This window comes from Schistocerca cancellata, chromosome 8 (genome assembly GCF_023864275.1).
Source record: "Schistocerca cancellata isolate TAMUIC-IGC-003103 chromosome 8, iqSchCanc2.1, whole genome shotgun sequence".
Lineage (NCBI taxonomy): Eukaryota > Metazoa > Arthropoda > Insecta > Orthoptera > Acrididae > Schistocerca > Schistocerca cancellata.
The window spans coordinates 375,802,194-375,826,241 of NC_064633.1; the positions used below are offsets into that span (position 1 = coordinate 375,802,194).

General features: G+C 39.1%; 1 protein-coding gene across 1 annotated transcript in view; it reads left to right on the forward strand.

Annotated features, from left to right (window-relative positions):
* Positions 1-4,269: 4,269 nt before the first annotated feature.
* LOC126095152 (ragulator complex protein LAMTOR1) overlaps positions 4,270-24,048 on the forward strand; it is a 46,425-nt gene continuing 26,646 nt past the window's right edge. The window contains exons 1-4 of the mRNA XM_049909877.1: positions 4,270-4,433; positions 4,637-4,713; positions 5,753-5,842; positions 17,001-17,238. Coding sequence (XP_049765834.1) covers positions 4,365-4,433; positions 4,637-4,713; positions 5,753-5,842; positions 17,001-17,238 — 474 coding nt within the window. The 5' untranslated portion in view covers positions 4,270-4,364. The remainder of the gene's footprint in view (positions 4,434-4,636; positions 4,714-5,752; positions 5,843-17,000; positions 17,239-24,048) is intronic.

A 24,048-nucleotide genomic window follows, 5' to 3' on the forward strand; every position in this document is an offset into this window, starting at 1 on the left:
CACTGTCTCCTCAGAAACCGACTGTCTCCCGCTCCTTTGTTCGTCGTGAATTTCGGTCCGACCAGTTGCAAACTCTCTACACCACTTACGAACATTTTTGACATCTATGCACGACTCACCATACACTTCCGTCAATTGGCGATAGATTTCAATCGGCGCAGTGCCCTTTGCGTTCAAAAACCGAATAACTGCTTGCGCGCAGTTCGCACTTGGCGGTAACATCCAACGTGAGCTCCATTCTCAACGGCTGCCAAGCCAAGTCTGAGCGCCTCAGCACGGTGTTGCATGTTTACACCAGTGTGTGAAGCACTCTTCATAACAGTGTGACCAACTGCCACACAAACAGAGTTCTGTACTTATAAAAAAACAGGAGACCTTACTTTTGGGGTTACCCTCGTACAATGCTTAGCAGAGAAAGTACAGCATTCAGTGTCGATGTTATGGGAATACCAACAACAATATTTATTGACCTCCTATAACCTGCCTTCAGCGCTGCTTCCACTTCGGCACAAAATGGTTCAAATGGCTCTGAGCACTATGGGACTTAACATCTGTGGTCATCAGTCCCCTAGAACTTAGAACTACTTAAACCTTACTAACCTAAGGACATCACAAACATCCATACCCGAGGCAGGATTCGAACCTGCGACCGTAGCAGTCGCTCGGTTCCGGACTGATCGCCTAGAACCGCGAGACCACCGCGGCCGGCTCCAATTCGGCACACAAGACGCCTATCGCACCATCTACCGACACGAGAGAACCATCTGTTACGTCGCCACCCATCATCGATAACCTGCCACAAACATCAGCAGTTACCCCCGATGGTTCCACATCAACAAAACCAGTCGTCACGCAATCTGCATTTCACGACAGGATTAATCGCAAAATCCTTTAATATGATCCCCACAATACACTCTCCAACAAGATCAACAGAGCATACTGATCCAATAATTGATCAAATCTTCATAACTGATACTTGTTACAAATTCACTGGCGAAGTACTGAGCATGGGATACAGTGACCATGATGCTCAGCTCCTGAGCGTTGACATGGAAAATAGTAAAATCAGCCCCAAAAAAGTATTTCAAAGAAGAAACTTTTCAGATGGCAATATTAGGATTTTTAACTTCCTATTAGCTAAGGAAAATTGGGACAGTGTTTACATGCAAACAACTGTTGTAATATGTTCTTAAACTTCCATAACACCTTCCTTTATTACTTTAATACAGCATTTCCTTTTGAAACAAAAACTTCAAGCAATCAAAATAGAAAGTCGTGGGTAACAAAAGGAATCAAAATTTCTAGTGAGAGAAACAGATTTCTCCAATATTGCTCCAAAAAATACATATTCACTGAAGAATTTTCTGACTATTGTAAAGCCTACAAAAAAACTTATCTTAGAGTGATTAGACAGGCAAAACTTTTATGGAATGACAATTTCATAAGAAACTCTTCAAACAAAATGAAAGCTATGTGGAAAGGTATTAAAAAAGAAACTTTTAGTTCAACACCTAAAAAGGAAAACATTTCTCTAACACTTAATGACTCTAAGGTCACAGATCCATACACAGTTGTAAACAAGTTCAATGAATATTTCACCTCACTAGCAGAAGATCTCATTCAGGCAAACTGCAAGGTATCGTTCTTCAATTCCACCAATACGTCAAACAGCACTAATGCTACAATGTTTGTTTATGAAACAAACCCTAATGAAATTATGAACATAATGAAATAGTTACGCAATAAAATCTCTAGTGGCTATGATGAAGTACCTGACCTCATATTAAAGGTGTGTGCTCCCCATATAGTAAAGCCATTATCAACCATCTACAACCAATCATTAAAAACTGGCATTTTTCCAGATGCTCTCAAAATAGCTAAAGTCTCACCATTATTAAATAAAGGTTCCCCTGATTTACTATCCAATTATAGACCATTATCCATATTAAGCATTTTTTCAAAAATCCTGGAAAAACTTTTTTATGACAGGCTTATAAATTTCATAAAAAACCATGCACCAATCAGCATTCAACAACATGGTTTTAGTAAATCTTTATCCACCCAGACAGCAATTTTTGAACTGTTGGACCACATACTGAAATCAATTGACCAACATAATATAGCTGCAGGTATCTTCTTAGATCTCTCTAAAGCCTTTGACGTACTAGATCATAAAATACTGCTTGCTTAATTGGAAAGAAGAGGAATAAGAGGTGTGGCTCACAACTGGCTATGCTCTTACCTACAAAACCGCAGACAGAAGGTATCACTTCAATTCGATATTAATGTACAGAATAAAATAAATAACACAGTTTTCCTCTCGGAGGAAAGAACAATAAGATATGGTGTTCCCCAGGGTTCTGTTCTAGGGTCATTAATTTTCCTCATTTACATAGATGATCTTGTTGAACGTATGAGCCCACAAAAAACTATCCTGTTTGCTGATGATACAAGCATAGTGTTGACTGGATCTAGCCTGAATCCCTTCAGACAATATCTGATAACTCTATGAAAAAACTTTCTGAGTGGTTTAACAAAAATGGCCTAATTGTTAATAGTGGGAAAACTGTATGTATCAACTTCCATCTAATTCCCACATCCAGTCAAAAAACTATCAAAGTAAAGTTAAATAATGATAAAATTGAAAATGTAAATGCAACAAAATTTTTGGGTCTATGGGTCCAACAAAATTTAAAATGGGACACACATATAAACAACTTATCAAAGAAACTCTCATCATTGTGCTATGGACTAAGAATACTAAAATCTATTACAAGTAAATCCACACTAATGCAAGTATACCATACGCAGTTCCACTCATTGCTCCGCTATGGAATCATCTTTTGGGGAAATTCAACTCACAGCACAAATATATTTAAACTACAAAAAAGAGCACTGAGGATAATCTGTGGCCTCAAAAAGCTGGAATACTGTAAATGTGAATTTATAAAACTAAATGTTCTAAGCGTCCCATCCCTATTCATTCAAGAAACAATCCTATTCACCAGGGAATACCTCTCAAGAACAGGCAAATTAATCCAAAACAATGATATACACGCTCATTATACCAGAGGGCAATCTAATATCCATCAATTTTTTTCAAGGACATCATCATACCAAAAATATATAACTCATCTGGGTGTCGTATTACACAATAAAATTCCAGAACAAATAAAAACTGCTCCAGATCCAATATTTAAAAATAAACTAAAGGCATTTCTGACAAAGCACTGTTTCTATTCAGTACAAGAATTCCTGGAAATGAAAAATTATAAAGTTCCTTTGTAAAATACTGTGATTAGAGTAAAACATTCTGTAGGCAAAATGATAACCTAATTTCTACTATACACAACTGTGTTTCAGTTTCACTTCCCAAAATTTTTCAACTCGCTTTTTGAATGTACGAGTACACATTCTATTAGTATTAAAACTTAATTGTCTGTGAAATCTCAATGTTTATTTCATGTGTAATGTAGTTTTTAAATGACATTGTCCTTCTGTTGTGTTTCCAGTTGACATTTTCACTATTCTGTAATCTCAGCGATTATTTGTGTAAATTTAAAGTAGCACTACATTGCCTACATGTTTCTTAGTTCCCCATGTAAATTGTTTGTATTCTCTGTATGTGAAGTTACTATATTCATCAATGAACAATTTTGTGTACATTTTTTTAAATGATATTTGTTAAGAAAAATGACTTGTCCTATATCATGTGTACTTTGTACAATATGTGATCGACAGGATAAATAAATAAATACAAATACAAATACATCATTAGCACTTGAGTGGTTGGGTGGGTGATGCAGAGGTCGTTCAGTGGTTGTGCATTACGGCTATTAGATGATGATTTCACTTCGACGTAGTATCTTTGAAATCGTTTATTCCTTCTTTTATATAATTATTCTATTATTGATTTTTCAAAAATGGTTCAAATGGCTATGAGCACTATGGGACTTAACATCTATGGTCATCAGTCCACCATATTGATTTTTCATATTGATGTATTCTTGGATTATGTTGCATGAAAACGCTATGCAATGAATGTTGCCTTAAGGTTCATTTCGCGCGAAGCGCAACATGTCGATTGGCCGACACCGAAGCAATCAGGCCGGCTGCATCAGTATTTCATTATCGGTAGCTAGATTCCCTCCTCCCCTTTGCTCTCGTAATCAAAACGCTTCTGTAATTTCTCAGTTCGATATCTGAATATGTGTTGCGATTACTAAATCGATTTTCACTGAAAGTTTGGTTCTTTACAAACGAAGATCATTGATCGACTGAATCGAGCAAATGCAGTAGGGCGTCAGGTGGTGTGACAGAAGTCAGGTGTTGTGGTGGAAAGTTTTGTTTCTTGTTCGTAACGTATGTCGTTTGTACAAATACTTAAGAACATGGGATGTTGTTATAGTTGTAAAGAGGATAATTCGGTACAGGTGATGTAAAAGTCATTCGCATTTAGAAATGAGAAATTTATGTGATAAGACGATTGTACCCATGGATTCCTTTGCTTTAATTTGGATTACGAAGTGTGATATGCAATAACACTATGGTTGATGCGTTTCATCATGAAACCTAATTCTCCATGTTTGTTTCCATAGTGCAAAATATATATACTCAACAAAAAATATGCTTTTAGGGCGGGGAAGCAAACGAAAGGACACATCTTCTAGTGGATCCAGTGAGCAATAGTGCTGCAATCCAGAGAGTTCATAGGTCAGTATTTCTTGTATTTTTATTCCGTGTCGTTAGCAAGGCACAGTACGGCAAAGTCTCTTCTCTTCACCAGTCGGGCATTGTTCTGGTATCACTGATAAACATGTTTGCTGCCTTGCGTTTGTTTACAAAGGGAAGAATGTGTAATTGACAGCACTGTTTGCTTTATGCAAGAGGGATAAGGTGTCGAAGATAGGGCCCTAATATCTCCTGCGAAGTATTGAAATACCCCACAATTGGAAGCAAATACAATATCTTAAAATACTTGCACGCAGAAGAAATTACCCATCCAGTGGAATACTTCAAGAACTAGACTTCTGCAGTTAGAATTTTGTAACCAAACGCAAACTGTCGCAATACACAACAAATAATGAACACCTATCGAACGCATTTTTAAGCTGATGCATAACATGCTTGAATAATGTTTATGTTGCTCTTTCAGTGGCTGCTTTTTGGCATGTACATTTTGTTTTAGTTTCGTTGATTTGCAGTTATTTCGGCACTATCTGTGGATCGTTTTATTTGTGTTGCGTAACCTTAGAGGTGTCAGTGTACTCTCAAAGTACAGAATACCGCATTAGGGAACCAAGAGGACATCTTAATCATAATTTTGATGTTTTATTTGTGTTTATTTTATTTCTGAATTTCCACAAAGCAGGAAAAGGTTACTTAATGTGCGAATTGTTTTGGTTTTACTCAGAGTTGCATTACTTTACAAATGAAAACTCATGTGTAGTAATACCATTTGGAGTTTTATTATAACTTGGGGCAGTTACCACAAATGTATTTCGTGAGCTGATATTGGTACATTAAATCCGCTGAGAGTTACCACCATCCTGCTGGAATCGCTGATATTATTTCAGATAACGATTTGTCATAAATACTTTACAAAGGCATTTGTTTGGAGATATAGGGTGGGGAGTTAATGTTATTGGGTTAAAAAGTGTGTATGAGATTTTCAGTGGCAACAGTTGACATTAAACTTCATTTTCTCAAAGTATACTCATCAGTCATACATTGTTCTCTTATCCGGTTTCAGTGACGAATTCTTAACTCGGTACCCTAACTCTTTGCCCAAGAAGACAGATGAACAGTCAGCCCTGAACAGAATACTGCAAGAGACAGCCACGTATGTAAAAGAGCTTTTTTCTCTTTTATTTAATTTATTTTTATTTGCAGTATTTATTATTTTCATAGCAAGTAGCTTTTGATTAGTGCAGAACATTAGAATGAACTCAGTTCTGTTGCAATAGATGCAGCAGAATCTTCTCATATTATAAAAAAAAAGCTTGCAAGCGACTACCTGTATTCAAAGCATAAACTGTTGTTACACCTTTTACATGTATTGGCAGTTTTGTTGTCATTTGTGTCAATAAAGTTTGTGATGCAGGTATTAATCATATCACGATCTTGATTCTTTTTCCCCCTAACATATGATATACCCTATTTACTTTAAAAATGTTTTATTTCTATTGACTAGAATGATGAGCCTGTAAGAAGGCTCATGTGTCACATGAATATTTGCCAGAAACAGATTCCAAATACATTGCCTGTGTTGTGAAATTAATTTTTCAGCATTGAAATTGTATTTTTATTACTAAAAAATTTTGTAGTAACGAAACTATGTAGCTTAAGTGATTAAATTGGTTTTACATTATATTAATCTTATTCCGAGGATCCCACAGAGAAGTGGTCTCTGGGCTAGACATATTGGAACAGGTTTGGTCAACATCCACATATGATCTGAAAGTATAAGAAGAAGTTGTACTTCATATGTATGAGTAAAGTGGATTGATGATATCGTATCTGTGGGTGAAATAAATAATTAACCAAATTAACACAATCTGTTAAAATTGAGTGGTTGGTGATATTTACTTCCAGGAGGCAAAGTAGCTAGTACCAATGATAACACCTGATGTCAAAATAGTAGTCTTATGTTTTAAACTTAATATTCTTTTTTCATGGAGGCAAGGGCTGATTAGGATTTGGGAAGAGGGGGGAGATCAGTCAAACTCTAGGTTGTAGGAGACTCAAGTGTTACAGGGATAAAGGGAGAAGGAGAACACCACCTGTTTCCCTCTCGGCTTACAGTCTGAGTAACCTGATCCCTCTTTCTAAGTCCTAACCATACTGTCATTCCTTGCTGAAGAAGGAACAATATGTTCTCGAAGTTACAATTATATTATGAAGAGGACAGATTGCTGCTCACCACATAGAGAGGCATTGAGCTGCAGACAGGCTTAATGAAAAGACTACTACACGTTTAAGATATCGGCCAAAAGGCCATCTTCAGAAAGTGAAACTGTTGCAGTCTGACTTGTCAGGCTTCCATAAATGCGGTGCAGGTTTCCTACTTCCAAAGCAGGCCTTTTGTTACCCTTAATCATTTCATTGTTTGTATTCCATAAAGGATTTTCCATTAATAAATAACAAGCTATGGATAGATAAAAAGAATGTACTCACCAAGCGGTGGCAGAAGAAATCGCATTTAAGAATTGTGGAAATGTGCTAGCTTTCAGAGCAAGTGGCTCCTCCTTCTGGCAAAAGGTTGAAGGGAAAGGAAAAGCGATGAAGGAAAAGGGACTGGCAAAGTTTAGGAAATGGGGGGGTGATCATGTTTTATAAGTGGCTTAGAACATTCGTGCTACATTTCATTGCCTATAATAATGCTGCTTACTTGACAGATGTGCAGTCTAGGAATATTTTGCTTATTTGTCAAGAAATTTGATACTAAGAACAAAGTTTCCACTCTTTAAAATGCTGTAAATCTATATACTGCAAATCAGTATGATGATTATACTCTCATTAATAAGTGTGATACTGGATCAGACGGCTTTTTAGAAGTCAAGTAGTACTGCACCTACTGACTGCCTTGTTCCATGACTTGTAAGGTGTAATGTGAGAAAAGTGAGAGTTGGGTTTCGCCTGACTGATGTTTTTGTAATCTGCGTTGGTTGATATGGAGGAGATCATTCTGTTAGAGGTATCCCATTATGTTTTAGTTCAGATAATGTTCAAAGATTATACAGCAGATGAATGTTCAAGATATTGGACATTAGTTTTGCATATCACTTTTTGGGTCAACAGAAACATCCGATCTCACGCGTCGGCTTTAACCCGTGACGTAAGGGTGTTGTATGTGACGTCATTACGGCACGGAGTTTGGCTTGTGAGTGTGGCGTGTTTGTAGATGTTGCCTCGTTGACGTTACCTTAGTAGGAGTTTTAGGGCCTGTAATATATAGTTTACCTTTTTACTGTACTTTTTGTTTTAACGTCGTCTATGAGGCTTTTATCAGTTTGCCATTAGATTGTTCAATCTTTATGGTCTATATGTTTTGTCGCTACTCGTTATGTCTAATGAATCAATATTGTTTTTTTCTTTTTTTTTATTTGTTTCTTTTTTTTATCTTTTGATTGACCTACACATTGATCTGTAGCGTAGCCCTGAATACGAGGTTAGGTTGGGAGTTTTTTTTATTTGTGGGGGGGGGTCAGGGGGGGGCGCAGCCCCCCCTCCCTGCCTGGCCTTGAGTACCACTTGTTTATTATTATCTTTGTTTGCTATCAATGTTGGCAGATTGTTCTTGTGAAACCTTTGTGTGTGTTGTTTTTCTATGTGTTTTCGTCTTTGTGATACGTATGCAACGTTTTTATATCCGCCATATTGGAATTGTCGTTTATGGTCGTTTCCGCCATATTTGTGACGTCATGGGTCAAAGCCGACGGGTTGGATCGGACGCTTCCGTATTTCCCACTTTTTCTATACTTCTTGTAGATTGCTGTGACCAATGCTTTGTTCCAACTAATGGCCACAGTTTTCTGCTATGTGGATCTATGGTATATTATGGTTAAGAATAGTAAATGCAGCTGCAAATTCTGTTTAAAATGTGACAGGGTTACCATGGGCCCCAAAGATTTTTTTTTTTTTTTTTCCTCCCTTCAGTTTGAGTGATTTCAGCAGTTTCTTGCTGCCACCACTGACACTAATACCTGTATCACTCATGTCTGCAGTAGTGTGAAAATTCAACTGGGCCAGTATGCCTGGATTTTCCTTTGCAAAGCAACTTTTGAAAGCATAGCCTTACCATCTTCAGTTAGTGTCATCCATGCATGTCTGACACTAATCTTGGTGCCACTGACAACCATTGCATATGACAATTTCTTTGGGTTTTGTGAGATGTCTGTCAATAAGATTCTGCTTCAATAATCATTAAAAGTTTCATGTGTTGCCATTTTGACAGCCATATGTTTTTGTTTGGAATTTATCTATCTACAAAACTTTGTGCTTTGTTTTGTGTTCAGTGTGTAGTATTCACTGGATCTCCTGAAATGACTGTATGCAATGGAGTGTATCTCCTAGCTTGCACTTTTTGCTAGGTGCTGCATATCCAACATTTTCATCACCGCATGATTATGATACAGCTGTGTGGATAGTCCTCTTTAATCTCTGGATATGCATTTTCTAGAAGAACAATGTAAACCAGATAGCATCTCAGCTCTTGTCTCCATTGCATAGCATCTAAGCTCTTGTCTCCATTGCATAGCATCTCAGCTCTTGTCTCCATTGCTTATATAGTCATATATAACAAGGGGGCTTTGGACTGGCCTTCTTTCATATCCTTAACTCTTATGGCACATGAAGGTCAATGTCTGGACATAAATTTGTTAATGCAGTGCAACACAATTCAAAAGAGAGAGAGAGATGAGACAAGACAGGACATAGAAAAAATTGCCTTTGAAAATTAGATGTTCTGAGGGTTGGTAAGTACAAAACATTATGGCTTATTAACGTATTTAAATTAAAATTTTAAAAAAATTGTTACAAGTGAGACCTGAAAAAGCAACTTTATGTTAAAGGCCTGTTATGCAATTGATTTACCTAGTGATGAATACATTGTTGTTGTTGTTGTTGTTGTGGTCGTCAGTCCTGACACTGCCTTGATGCAGATCTCCATATCACTCTATCCTGTGCAAGCTTCATCTCCCAGTACCTACTGCAACCTACATCCTTCTGAATCTGCTTAGTGTATTCATCTCTTGGTCTCCCTCTTCGATTTTTACCTCCACGCTGCTCTCCAATACTAAATGATCCCTTGATTTCTCAGAACATGTCCTACCGACTGATCCCTTCTTCTAGTCAAGTTGTGCCACAAGCTCCTCTTCTCCCCAATTCTGTTCAATACCTCCTCATTAGTTATGTGATCTACCCATCTAATCTTCAGCATTCTTCTGTAGCACCACATTTCAAAAGCGTCTATTCTCTTCTTTTCCAAACTATTTATTGTCCATGTTTCACTTCCATACGTGGCTACACTCCATACAAATACTTTCAGAAACGATTTCCTGACATTTAAATCTATACTCGATGTTAACAAATTTTTCTTCTTCAGAAACGCTTTCCTTGCCATTGCCAGTCTACATTTTATATCCTCTCTACTTCGACCATCATCAGTTATTTTGCCCCCCAATAGCAAAGCTCCTTTACTACTTTAAGTGTCTCATTTCCTAATCTAATCCTTCAGCATCTCCGACTTAATTCGACTACATTCCATTATCCTCGTTTTGCTTTTGTTGATGTTCATCTTATATCCTCCTTTCAAGACACTGTCCATTCCGTTCAACTGCTCTTCCAAGTCCTTTGCTGTCTCTGACAGAATTACAATGTCATTGGCGAACTTCAAAGTTTTTATTTCTTCTCCATGGATTTTAATCCCAACTCCGAATTTTTCTTTTGTTTCCTTTACTGCTTCCTCAATATACAGATTGAATAACATCGGGGATTGGCTAAAACCCTGTCTCACTCCCTTCCCAACCACTGCTTCCCTTTCATACCCCTCAACTCTTATAACTGCCATCTGCTTTCTGTACAAATTGTAAATAGCCTTTCGCTCCTTGTATTTTACCCCTGCCACCTTCAGAATTTGAAAGAGAGTATTCCAATCTACATTGTCAAAAGCTTTCTCTAAGTCTACAAATGCTAGAAACGTAGGTTTGCCTTTCCTTAATCTTTCTTCAAAGATAAGCCGTAGGGTCAGTATTGCCTCACGTGTTCCAACATTTCTACAGAATCCAAACGGATCTTCCCCGAGGTCGGCTTCTATCAGTTTTTCCATTCGTCTGTAAAGAATTCGTGTTAATATTTTGCAGCTGTGACTTATTAAACTGATTGTTCGGTATTTTTCACACCTGTCAACACCTGCTTTCTTTGGGATTGGAATTATAATATTCTTCTTGAAGTCTGAGGGAATTTCACCTGTCTCATACATCTTGCTCACCAGATGGTAGAGTTTTGTCAGGACTGGCTCTCCCAAGGCCGTCAGTAGTTCCAATGGAATGTTGTCTACTCCGAGGGCCTTGTTTTGACTCAGGTCTTTCAGTGCTCTGTCAAACTCTTCACGCAGTAACTTATCTCCCATTTCATTTTCATCTACACCCTCTTCCATTTCCATAATATTGTCCTCAAGTACGTCGCCCTTGTGTAGACCCTCTATATACTCCTTCCACCTTTCTGCTTTCCCTTTTTTGCTTAGAGCTGGGTTTCCATCTGAGCTCTTGATATTCATACAAGTGGTTCTCCTTTCTCCAAAGGTCTCTATAATTTTCCTGTAGGCAGTATCTATCTTACCCCTAGTGAGATAAGCCTCTACATCCTTACATTTGTCCTCTAGCCATCCCTGCTTAGCCGTTTTGCACTTCCTGTCGATCTCATTTTTGAGACAAATTAAAATTTTTACTAACAACAAATGGTCCAGGTTTTTTTTCAAAAAGTAATGCTGTTGTATTTAGTTATGTTATATGAAAATCAACTAAAATTTGACACAGAGATGTGAAATGTCTTTGTTAAATGAAAAGCATTGCTGTTCAGTTCTTGAAAATAATGTTTTTATTTTCTACTTGATGTTTTTGTAACAAATTTTACTTTATTGTTAAATGGCTGCATTTTGATGCCAGTAGTAATTAAAAATAAAGATGTTGCTTTTATATAAAAATTGTGATTTAATATTTGTTAATATAAAGGGGTTCACATGAAAGTAAAAAAGTCTGCTGCTAGAAGGATTCAGATTCATTCTAGCAACTTCACGATTTTAGTTCTTACGCTGTGTATTCATCTACTAGCAAATATGTTTTGTACTTACCAGTGCTTGCTAATCTGCAGAGGCAATTTTTTTGAGTTTTTTGGATTTGTGTGTTACTGATGTACGGTATTAATGTACAGACACTGACCTTAACATTCTGCAAATGCGAGAAAGCTGAAGGAGGCCAGTCCATAAGATCCACTTGTAAATGTGTTCTGAAGTAGATAGTGACTTTTCCGTGTAAAGCCTCTCATTGCAAAAATCTAGATAATCTTCGTAAAACCCGTCTGTGGGACGTGCGTCACCAGTAGCTGGGGCTTGCTGTTTGTCTTTCATTTTCATTGTTAGAATGATCTTTTAATCATTTCTTACTCAGTTGTTGTTCCAAAAAGAAACATGTTGCAGAGGTGCCATTGTGAATAGATTATCACACAATCAATATTAAAATTACAAAGAATGTGAAATTTTATCACACGGTTATATATTTTTATACAAATTTATCAATGAATGTATTTGTGTAGGCATGTGAAAAAGCTGTGAAAGGTTTTCAGTCAGATGTTGAGTCTTAGTCACATGTACACAAGCCCCTCAAATAATGCTAACAGTCAGTGGTACATCTCTTGTCAACATGTCCATATTTTATTAGTCTCTAGCATCCCGTTTGGACTGAAAATGCAACTGGTAACTATAAGTTACATAGAAATTGCGGGTAAAAATGGTTTAATACCTCATTCAAACATTATAGACACAGGGTGTATACGACCTGGGAGATCCGGGAAAAACCCGGGAATTTTTTAGAATTCCGGGAATTTTTCATTATTTTACGTTTCAGTTAAATTTTTGCAATATTGACTGGTAAGAATCGATGCTCTAACAAAGGATATTACTCTATCCCGCTACTGCAGAATAATACTCGTGAACGAGAAAAAAATATGAAAATAAAACATAAATTGCAAAGGAAATGTGCCATATACAACAACAAAACACAGTGCTCATACAAACGTTTGCCAACAACAAAATGTGTCAAAGGTGTTAGGAAGACTATGCAATGCTTTATAATAACAAAATGTCTCCGATGAGAGTGACGTCACAACGGTTTAACTAGATTCGTTATGAGTTACGAGCGGGCTCATGTGCATGCGCAGTTGAGTGGCGGGGCAAACCGATGTATCTGACCCGAATGACAATTACGGGGGTGGAGGGGGGGCCAGATTCATATTCTTGAGAAGAAAAAAATCATGTTTCGCAAAGAGCCTAGCATCCAGCGCACGTTGGTCTACCGATTACTCATGATTTTGAAACGCATCCCTCTTGGTTTTTGAATGCACTCTGTAAGTTGATTTCTGAATGAATCATAAGTTAATTTTTGAATGCGTGCCTAGTGTAGGTGATGTCTGTCAGGGGAATCCTCGTCTCATCTAGAAATAAACTTTCCTGCAAGCAAAAGGGGACCGGGTTATATGAGCTGAGCAGAGTAAAGCCGAACGCGTGAACGCCAACCGCTGTCTGATTATGTGGTTGATTGGGCTTGGAATGATCAGCTGTGCTATAATTACTAGCGAAATCCATAGTCAGACTACCAGAGTGGAAATAAACGACTAACAGGAATAACAGGTAAGAAAGATTACGTATTATCTTCTCGGTGTATCCAAGAAATGAAATTTTGTCAGAAAATTTTTAGCCAGATCGCTCCGCTTGTAAGGGCCAGTTGTACAGCTCCCTTCTAGTAGCCGATTAACTTCTATTCTGGAAGTAGGGCGGAAAGTGTTTTGTACGAACATAACAACGCCTAACCGGGGAATAATCAGGGATAACTAAACCGGTGATTCTGGCAGGGTTAGTGAAGTTAACCAGCGACTAAATTTTGGCAAAGGCAGGAATAGTTCCAGAGTTAGTCATGACAAGATTGTTTGTTAGAACGAGGAACGGGGACATCACACCATTTAGGGAAGAATATGATGATTCCAAATTTAAGTAAAAATCTCGTACTACTACTATTCGATCTCATGCTCGAGAAACTGGGGCGTATGAATGAAATGTGAAACTATTTTCTAACATTAAACTATTTGCTTGTAGTAGGCCTAATAGGCATTTTATGTTGGTCTTCGTGAATTATATTCTGTCGTGTTATAAAAATGACCATTTGTGCAAAAACAGTCTCGTTTATTTGGTATGTGTTACAATTTCTGCAGTGTTAGAAAGACCTATTTTGTTTTATCTAGCAGACAGTGACAAAATAAACGTAATCAGATTTGAGACACCACACCAGTCATGGGTAGTATTTGTATTAACAACTTACGCAGCATTAGACAACGATATTTTGGCCTCTTTTCTTTTATGACATAACGTAAGATCTTTTAATGTTTTACACATACGAACATACGGGCTTCCTGCGTCATCGTAGCTGCCAAAGCGCGGTGGCGCCTCTTACCTGGCGCTCTCTGACGACTGCTAACAGGTCGCGGGAAAATATTGCGAATGGCGGTTTGAAAAACGTTACTTTCAAAGCAAATTTCCTCTTTCGCAAGTGGAACTATGTGTGAGAATGTGCGATGAATTCCTTCAATTACAGAGCGTTTGATGACGAGCGATTAGAAGTATTTAGAGCCCAGATCAGACAATCGTGTCGTTATTATGAGCAAATTGATGTAGTGCTACGGGAAGCTCTCGCTCCTCTGCGGTAGCTAATTTATTTTGTGGAAAACTTTGAGAACAAGTCACTGGACTCAGCTAAAAATTTTACTGGCACATTTGTGTGATGTATCTTAAAGTGTAACACGGGCAAGAAAAATCAACATTATATGTGAAAGCTTAGCGTCTGTTGCAGCTTATTAACCTTAGAGACCAATGTTGTATGTGAAAACTTTGCTTTTCTTGTAGCAACACTATGTATATTAATTTAAAACATTAACTTTTCCTGTTTGTGTATCCACGCTACTTAACAGTGATGTTGCTATTAGCGGACTACATCACGTGTCCTACGCTCTGAATATCCGCTATCATCGGCTGGCGGGATCACGTGACATGAGCAATGACGCTTACAAAAGCGTATCGTAATCTCGATTACATGGTTCGGAAAGTAACATGCGGTGTTGGGTGGGATTCGAATTTATACTTTCGTGATACGAAAATATACAGCGTACTTATTGATAAAAAAAAAAAAGAGAGAAAAAAAAAGAAAAAAAACCTGTCACTTAATAGCATGGAAAAAGTGTGTTTTCATCCAGGAGAAAGTGTATTTTTAACCGGGAAATCCGGGAATTTTTTTCCTTGTCCACGTATACACCCTGTAGACAGTTTTGCTTTGTAGTATGCTATTAAAGCATGCTTAAAATACGCTGCTGTCCAGAATTAGAGCAAGAAGGGCAAATTTTGCAAGGTTGCATTTATTTTGCCACAAAACAGTACAAACAGGTATGGTAGAAACAATGCAAACAATACAGAACATAATCAACTGCAAAATGCATAACGGTATACAAAAATGTTCTTCAGTTTGTTCCAATGTAATGGATTTGCACACACATTTTGACATCTGGTTAGTGTGCTCAGGGTGTGACGAGCTATGGCACCAATACAGGCCTGACAGTGGCGGGGCATATTGTGAATGATGTCATCAGTGTCATGTTGAGACAATAACGTCCATTATTCCTGCAAAGCTGTTCACAAGTCTTGAAGAATGGTTGGTGGATGCTGACGTGATGCAACCCATCTCCCTAGTGCATCTCAGACATGCTCTATGTAATTCAAATTACAATGAGCAGGCCACACCATGCATGAAATATCTTCTGTTTCCAAAAAACCTCAACCACCTGTGCTCTATGAGGTCGAGCATTATCGTCTATCAGTACAAAGTTTGGGCCCACAACACCTCACAACCACCATGCATGAGATCCCAGATCTTCTCACAGTACCTGACAGCAGTTGAATCTTGCTGATTTGCCCGTATAATTTCATGAAGAATGTTAGAGTGGTCAACATAATCCCTGGCCACACCATTAGGAATCCACCTTGATATCGGTCTTTTTCCACAGTGTCTGGGTCCCAAATCATGTTCCATGTGCCCTCCAGATGCGAATACATTGAGAATCACTCTCCAGACCAAATTGGGACTCATCTGTGAAAAGAACATTGGCCCTCCATTTGATCGTCCAGGTGGTATGTTGATGGCTCCACTCTAGACCTTTCCTTCTGTGAAGACATGCCAGAGGCAAACAGACAACAGGTCTCCAACAATAAAGGCCGCTCTGTTGAAGCCTTCCCTGCACTGTTTGCCTCAATATAACACGTCCAGGGGATGCTGCAAGGTCAGATGCCAGTTGCAGTGCAGTAGTAAGCCAGTACCTTCGTGTCCTTACAGTCAAATAATGATCCACTCTTTCTGATGTCACACATGGTCAGTCTTGTTTTGGTCTCCGGGATGCAGTTGTGGTCTCTCTGAACTGTCGCCTCATCTGAGAAGCAACAGAACGATTCACATTAAGCTATCAGGCCAAATCAGTTTGCGATGCTTGTGCTTCCATCCTTCCTATGGCCCTCCACAGCAGAGAGTTGGTAGGCATCTTCTCTGTGCCATACTGCATCTTCTGCGACTGCGTACACAGCAATTGCAGGTGTGGGACTACACTGCTTGATAGGTGCCTTGATGTCTTTGCTGTGGTTGCCCATTGATCGGAATGCCATTTTGCGTGCAGGACACGGTCATAATGACATCTGTTGACACCGAGCAATGTGGCGCTGTGGTTAGCACACTGGACTCATATTTGGTGGGACGATGGTTCAAACTCGCATCTGGCCATCCTGATTTAGATTTCCGTGATTTCCCTATATCGCTTCGGGCAAATGCCGGGATGGTTCCTTTGAAAGGGCATGGCTGACTTCCTTCCCCATCCTTCGCTAACCTGATGGGACCTATGACCTCGCTGTTTGGTCCCCTCCCCCAAATCGACCAACCTACCATCTCTTGACAGTTCTTATGATTATATCATGAATTAAACTCTGGATGGGGAAATAGCAGTTTGTTGCATTAATTTTCGACACCAGTTTATTTTAGCACTTGCAAGTTGACAAATTTCACATTGTACACTATCTTCAGACAATCATCCTAATTTATTTGTATGGTGTTACTTTTCTGAAGTTTTTATGTAAGTGTTACATGTTATCATTTGCTGAGTTATGCACAGTTGTAAGCCACGTTATTTTAATTTTCTAGGAATGTGATTGACGTTTCTGCCCTGGGTCCACATGCTCTTGAACAGCACGAGTTCTTGGAACGTGTCAAACTATATGCCCAACGATTGCAGCAAGTGCAGCTTGGTTCAGCAGGCAGTGGACGGCGAGTGGTGGGTGCTGGGAGTATCCAACAGATAGCACAACCTATCTTAGCAGACGTGCCTGCTCCTGAAAGGTGGCTTGCTGCTCACCCACTTGACGCAAGGGACTTAGCGCTTGTGAGTGGCGTATTAATGTTGTATTATATTCAGTCATTAGAATAACATTTTCTCATTAAATACAGTGAATTACAGTCTAAATATAGTTTTTTGAGAAATGTAAGTGCTCTTCAGAATTTTTAAATTTTCAACAATATGGGATTGTGGGTCTGCCTTGATGCAAAACACTTTCGTTATTTATTTATCCTCCCAGACTAGTTTCTGTGACCAATATCACCGTCTGCAGTGTATTCTTTGATTGTGAAACCTGCAGAAATGTCATACTTATAAAGTGTTGTTAAAGGTTATTAAACGAGTACTGTTTTCATAAAATTATTTGAAAACAGTCTTAATCACAGCCGATGTTAACTTCTGACCAGTTTCGGCCTTTTAATTACGGGCCATCATTAGAGTTTGCACCATCTGGATGACGGCGATGGCCCCTGACCCACTGTAACTTAGGCCTCTGCAGTGGGTCATGCGCCATCGTCATCCAGATGGTGCAACTTTTGATGTTGGCCCATAATTAAAAGGCCGAAACCGGTCAGAAGTTAACATTGGCTGTGATTAAGACTGTTTTCAAATAATTTTATGAAAATAAAGATCACTGTTCTCCGGCAATGTTACATAGAATATGTTTACTGTTTTCTTCTAAATATTATTTCTGTGCATAATTTCATAATACCTTAATTATTATACATCACTGCATGATTTCCACAATTGTTGCTGCTCTTTCCAGCATATTTTCTGAGTTATTTTGTTGCCCCCACCTACCCCGTACATCATGTCATCTGCTAGCGTATGAGTGCCTGTCATTGTGGTGTGGATACAGTTTTCTTGTGTATTAGGTTGTCACATAATTTGTTATGAACTCAAGTTCATTGGGTGGATTGCAGCTACTTTTTGACACACAGAAACATAACTTTCTCACCTTGTTAGTGATGCAAAATATTTCGCCATTTTGCTGTTTGTATGTGTTGTGAGATATGTGTTACATAATTGGGGGAAGGTTATGAAAACTGTAGCGGGATTTTGATGACTTCTGTGTGTGTGTGTGTGTGTGTGTGTGTGTGTGTGTGTGTGTGTGTGTGTGTGTGTGTGTGTGTGTGTGTTAGTCTTAGAGCAGTAAAGTGTGTGTTGCTGCAAAGTGTTATGTTTTTGTCTTAGTCTTAGAGCAGTAAAGTGTGTGTTGCTGCAAAGTGTTATGTTTTCGTTTATTATGGTTTTTTTCTTCCACTGTAGCCCTTTTGTATGTAATAATTTTCTTCTATTCTTAGTTTTCGGGGTAAACTGTTGCTGTGTTTCAGGAGATGATCACTTTTGATATTTGTGGGGCTGTGATTTTTGTTCATTCTGTGAAAATGTAATGTGTACGTTCACTTGTTAGGGCTGTCATATGTTCTGTATACCTTGTTCGGAAATTTCTGCTTGTTTGTCGGAGATATTGGGCCTGACAGGACTTACATATGAGTTCGTATATTCCAACATTGCTGAATCTGTCAGAGGTTCTTTTGTCTGGTGTTAGCCTTTGTTGAACGTGTTGTTTGTTTGGAATGTTATTGGGATCCGTTGTGTTTTCAATATGTTTCCAGTTCTATGTGCTATTTTATTGTTGTATTTTAGTGTGCATCATCTGTTTCTGTTTCCTGAGATGATTTGGTGTGCTGTGTTGTCTTTGTGTTCTGCCTCAGGGTTTTCAGATCCTTTGGTTGTTCTCTTGAATGGGTGGCCGTTATTGTTGTTTCATTTTTACCTTGTTGTTGAACTTGTTTGTGATGTCTGTTTTTTAGTCATTTCCAATAGTAATTTCTTTGATTGCATTTAATCCCTGTGTGTAGTTTTCTGGTTTAAGAGGTGTTCTGTTTAACCTGTGAGCATGTTTGTGAAGCTGACATATTTATGCACCGTTGGAGCTATGGGTAACAGCGCTTGTGTACGTGGAGTTTCTGTAGATGGAAAATTCATGTTGGTTGTTTCTTATAATTGTAAGATCCAGGAAATTTGGTTTCTTGTTTTTTCTTTTCCATTGTGAAGTGGATTTGTGAGTGTACTGTGTTGATGTGAATGTATAGCTCTTATATCCTGTTTTTTGTTTCATCTTCAAGACAGATTATGTCATCCACATACCGGTACCAGTAAATTATTTTGTACCCTTCCTGTTTTACAATGATTTGGGGTGGGGGGGGGGGGGGGCAGAATGTGCAAAAAAGGGTTCTTTCCTAAAAGCTAACAAAATTTTCAGTCTTGTTATGTGCCTGTCACGACTTGACACCTGTACTATTTGGGGAGTTATCTCTACTCCTACCTTATTTGCGTTGTGTCAGAACTTAGCATTACCACAATGATGATTTAAAAAAAAAAAAAGTTAACAAATCTGAATCATTCTGTTGCTTCAGATTGTGAGGCTATGTTTTCAAGGTTGCCATAAGTTCTAGAAATCTGGCAAATATTAGAGAATTTCAAACATATCAGGGAAGTTTAACAAAAAAGACTGGAAAAATCTTGTTTTTGTCTCAGTAGATGAAATAGTTTGTTCACTGAGATGTCATGCATTGTCACTGTCTGGGCACAGCTGAGTACATGCGCTGCTTCCTATACCCTCATTCTTAGTGCTTCTCCCCTTCCTACCACTCCCCTCAATTCACAGTCAGTGCTGCCACCACTTCTTGCCATTAGCCTAGCAGCTGCCGGTGCGAGTGAGTGAGTGAGTGAGTGAGTGAGTGTGTGTGTGTGTGTGTGTGTGTGTGTGTGTGTGTGTTTTATACAGTGAGTTGCTACCTATGCTCATTAGTATTGATTCTCAGAGTATTTGCACAAGTTATCTGTTGCATGGGTTGATCACTGTGGTCTCATTTCATCAACATGGTGTCTGTCACACACAAATAGCTGGCCCCAAGTGGACTTCCACAATGGGCCAAAAGAGTGGGCCATTTCTGCAAGTATCTCTAACGGATTGGGCCTTCCGCTTGAGCGCGCCTGCGTGTGCGCGCACATGGTATCAGAATCGTATGCTATGTTGCCACAATCAGGCATAAGAGTTGTGACTTGGAAGGAACACAGAAATAATTTTACACAGACCATGATTCTGTTTTGTTGTATAAAAATCCGTTATTTTCAGTTTCAGACCTTGATTATATTTTGTCGTATAAAAATTCATTTGCCATCATTGAACCTCCAATGGCATGTTTAAAAATGATTTGCTTCCATTTACAAGTGTCATACTGTGCAACTTTAACAAGAGCTATTTACATATTTTTAAACTAACTGTATCTACCAATATTCTTCATCTGAACAATTGTAATGTTCTTATGAATCAGAAATGCTGTCATTCATGTTGATTCTGACTTCCTTGATATGAGGGACATTTTCAGATAGTTCATCTTTCTCCCAGTACTTTTCTTCAATTTTCCTGGCATGTTTAATACACTTTTTCCATAGTTCTGCTGTTATTGCACTTATATGCAATATGTGTACCCCACTGTCTGCATGTAGTGTCACTCATATGAAAATGATAGAAAGTTTTCCATATGATGGCAAATTGTGTAACTAAGGTGTAACTTGGGTACCAACTCATTATTCACCTTGTGGGATGTGGAGAACAGACTAAAAACCACATCCAGGCTGGCCGGCATGCTGACCTTTGATATTAATCCACTCAGTGGATTTGATCCAGTGCAGGTACACCTGCCTGTCCTGGAAGTAGCATGTAAACATGCATGTCTATCTGGGTGGGTTGAAAACTCACAGAGACAAGAAGCAAAAAGTCAGAAGATAAACCAAATTTGACTGCTCCAGTGGATCCAGCCCCCATCCTCCCAGAGGTCGAGCCTAGGAATACCAATGAAGAGTAACATTCAGATGGAACGCAACTCTGCAGCAAAGTTATTCGTACTTTCGTTTCTCCTTTGCCGCTTTCGCATATTCTAGTCTGACAGGTCCTTCAATGGAACCATAACGGCTACCATTGCCACCTGGCCCAACTCCATCAGTTAAAGGTTACTTACTTGATAGTTTCTTTGTAGCTATGGTTATTTACTTTATAGATGGCATGGCATGGTACTCAGAAACCCAACCCATTAGTCTTAAAAGCTACAAACCCTACTGTAATGGTGAGAGGGCCTCAGAAGTCCGCATGCTCATATTCTCTGATACCTTGGAAGCTGCAGGTATCAGTTAGGGTAACAATATGTAATATCATATCTACCTGCCCCCAGACAGATATATACTATTTCAAGAGCTTATGAAGCTAGTGGAACATCTGCTTCCACCTTCCTCCTACTGAGGGAGGGGGCCAATGCCCACAATCCTCTGTAGCACACTGAAAAAACATATGGCAGGGATTAAGCAGTAGAACAGCTACTTTCAGAACTTGAAGTATGCATTCTTAACACTAAGAGGTCTGTCTAAAAAGTATCCGACCTTTGATTTTCCCTCACAAAATAGATGACAGCGTGGTGCCACTGTACACCGTAAAGGATGAGACCTTTATGTGTATACATGAATTTTGTCCCCTCCTTCCAGCGCATCAGCTGCTACCTGTCTGTTGCTGAGTGAGGTGCTACGCAACATGTTCATGAGATTACCGATTCTCTCAAGATCACTGAACATGTTGAGAAAAGCTGCTGCATCAAATTTTGTCAAAATCTTGGTGATACTCAAAGCAAAACAGTTCATAAGATTCAGCATGTGTTTGGAGAAGATAAGATAGGTGTAACACAAATTAAGGAGTGGCTCAACCGATTCAAAAATGGCCACACGTCAGCGAAGAGTGACCAGCATTCTGGCAGGCCCCAAACTGCTCAGAGTGCAGCTGTTGTTGAGAGGGTGCAAAATTTGGCAATGGCAGATCGTTGTTTGACAATGTGGAAGATTGCTCAAGAGTGCGTAAAGAATCTGCACATGCAATTTTGCGTGATGATTCGAACATGCACCAAGTGGCTGCGAAATTTGTGCCTGAGTTGTTGTCGCCGTAACAAAAAGACCTCCATTTTGACACTTCACAGGAAATTCTGGACACCATCAACACTGATCCTGGGTTTCTGAACACTGTGATAACTGGAGCTGAATCATGGGTGTACGGGTACGATCCAGAAACAAAGACAGTCGTCGCAATGGAAGCATCCCAAGTCTCCAAGGCTGAAGAAAGTGTGGCAGGTGCGAAGCAAAATCAAGATGACGCTGACTACCTTCTTTGATGTCCGTGGAATTGTGCATCACGAATACACACCGGAAGTACAAACAGTGGAAAAGGAATACTATCAAGATATTCTCTGGCGACTCCATGACACAGTTCAGCGAAAAACTGGCAACTGCATCCTGACAATGCCCCTGCACATTCATCCCACTTGATCCAAAATTTCTTGGTCAAACATGGAATTACAGCCATTTGCCAACCTCCCACCTCTCCAGACATGGCACCTTGCGACTTCTGGTTGTTTCCAAAATTGAAGACATCACTGAAAGGATCCCATTTCGAGATTAGAGAAGAGATAATGTGAAACACGCCGATGGAGCTGAACACCATTCCAAAAGAAGACTTCCAAAGGTGTTTCCATTGGTAGAAGGATTGGTGGGCTAAGTGTGTGCAAGCACAAGGGGCCTAGTTTGAAGGGGATTAGGGTCCCAACCCCCATCAGGTATTGGAAATATTTTTTATGGCCAAAGGTTGGATACGTTTTAGACAGGCCTCATAAAGCTGTAACACATTTCAGTATGGGCCATGGAACATACTCAGCCATGTACCCTACTGTCTACAACCCAAGCATCTTGCCCTTGATCCGGTGGTTCATTCATAGCGACCTCTACAACAGTGACCACTTTCCTGTTAGTCTCTCCTTCTCAAACTGCTGACGAATGGAACATTTGTCACTGTCATAACTAAAGCAAAAAAAAAATTGAAACCAGTAAATAGAATGATATCAAAGGAGTGGTACAAGGCACTACTGACGTGATTGTACACATTGTGGGAGCAACAATACCCTATTCTTGGGCCCTTCTAGCTGGTAACCTATGGCGTAGTGGTCTGAAGAAATAGCTGCAGCTATTGGAGGGTTTCAAACGACTCAACAGCAATGTAGACACCATCCTTCTGCTGGCACTTAATAGCTTTCAAGAGACTTCAAGCAAAGGCATGGTTTTTTTATAAAAAGGAGCAAGCACATGTGTTGGAACAGTATGTATCAGTTTCAACATCTGTACTGATTCTTTAGTCATTGCTGAATGTTTCACGGCCCACTTTGCCAAAGTGTCTGCGTGCAATAACTGCGATTCTAATTTCCTGACCTGGAAATGCCTGGCGGAGTAAAAATACTTACCCTTCTCGCACAAGACATTGTGTCATACAGTGTTCCATTTAGTGAATGAGAATTTCACAGCACTTAAGCAGACTGGCACAACACAGCCACTGGATCTGATAAAATCTGTAATCAAATGCTTAACTGCTGTAGCAACAACAGCATAAAAAACATTCTTGGGTTTTTCGGTTGGATTTGGAGGGGATGGCGGAATTATTTCCCAGCCCCTAAGTGGCAGGAAAGTGTTGTTATTGCTATCCTTGACCAGGAAAAGATCCGCAGATTTTGACTAATTTTTGAATAATCTCTTTAACTAATGGGCTGTGTCCATTTTTAAGAAGAATGGTCAACAAACGACTATTGGTGCCTGGAAGTCAGAAGACATTTATCACAATTTCAAAGTACCTTTTGAGTGTTACAGCCCATCACAGACCAACTGATTCATCTGGAATCTGCAGTGTGCAATGCTTTTGCAGAATCACTGTGGACAAGATCCATTGATTACTGGGTATTAGTGTGTGCACTGCCTTCACCATAA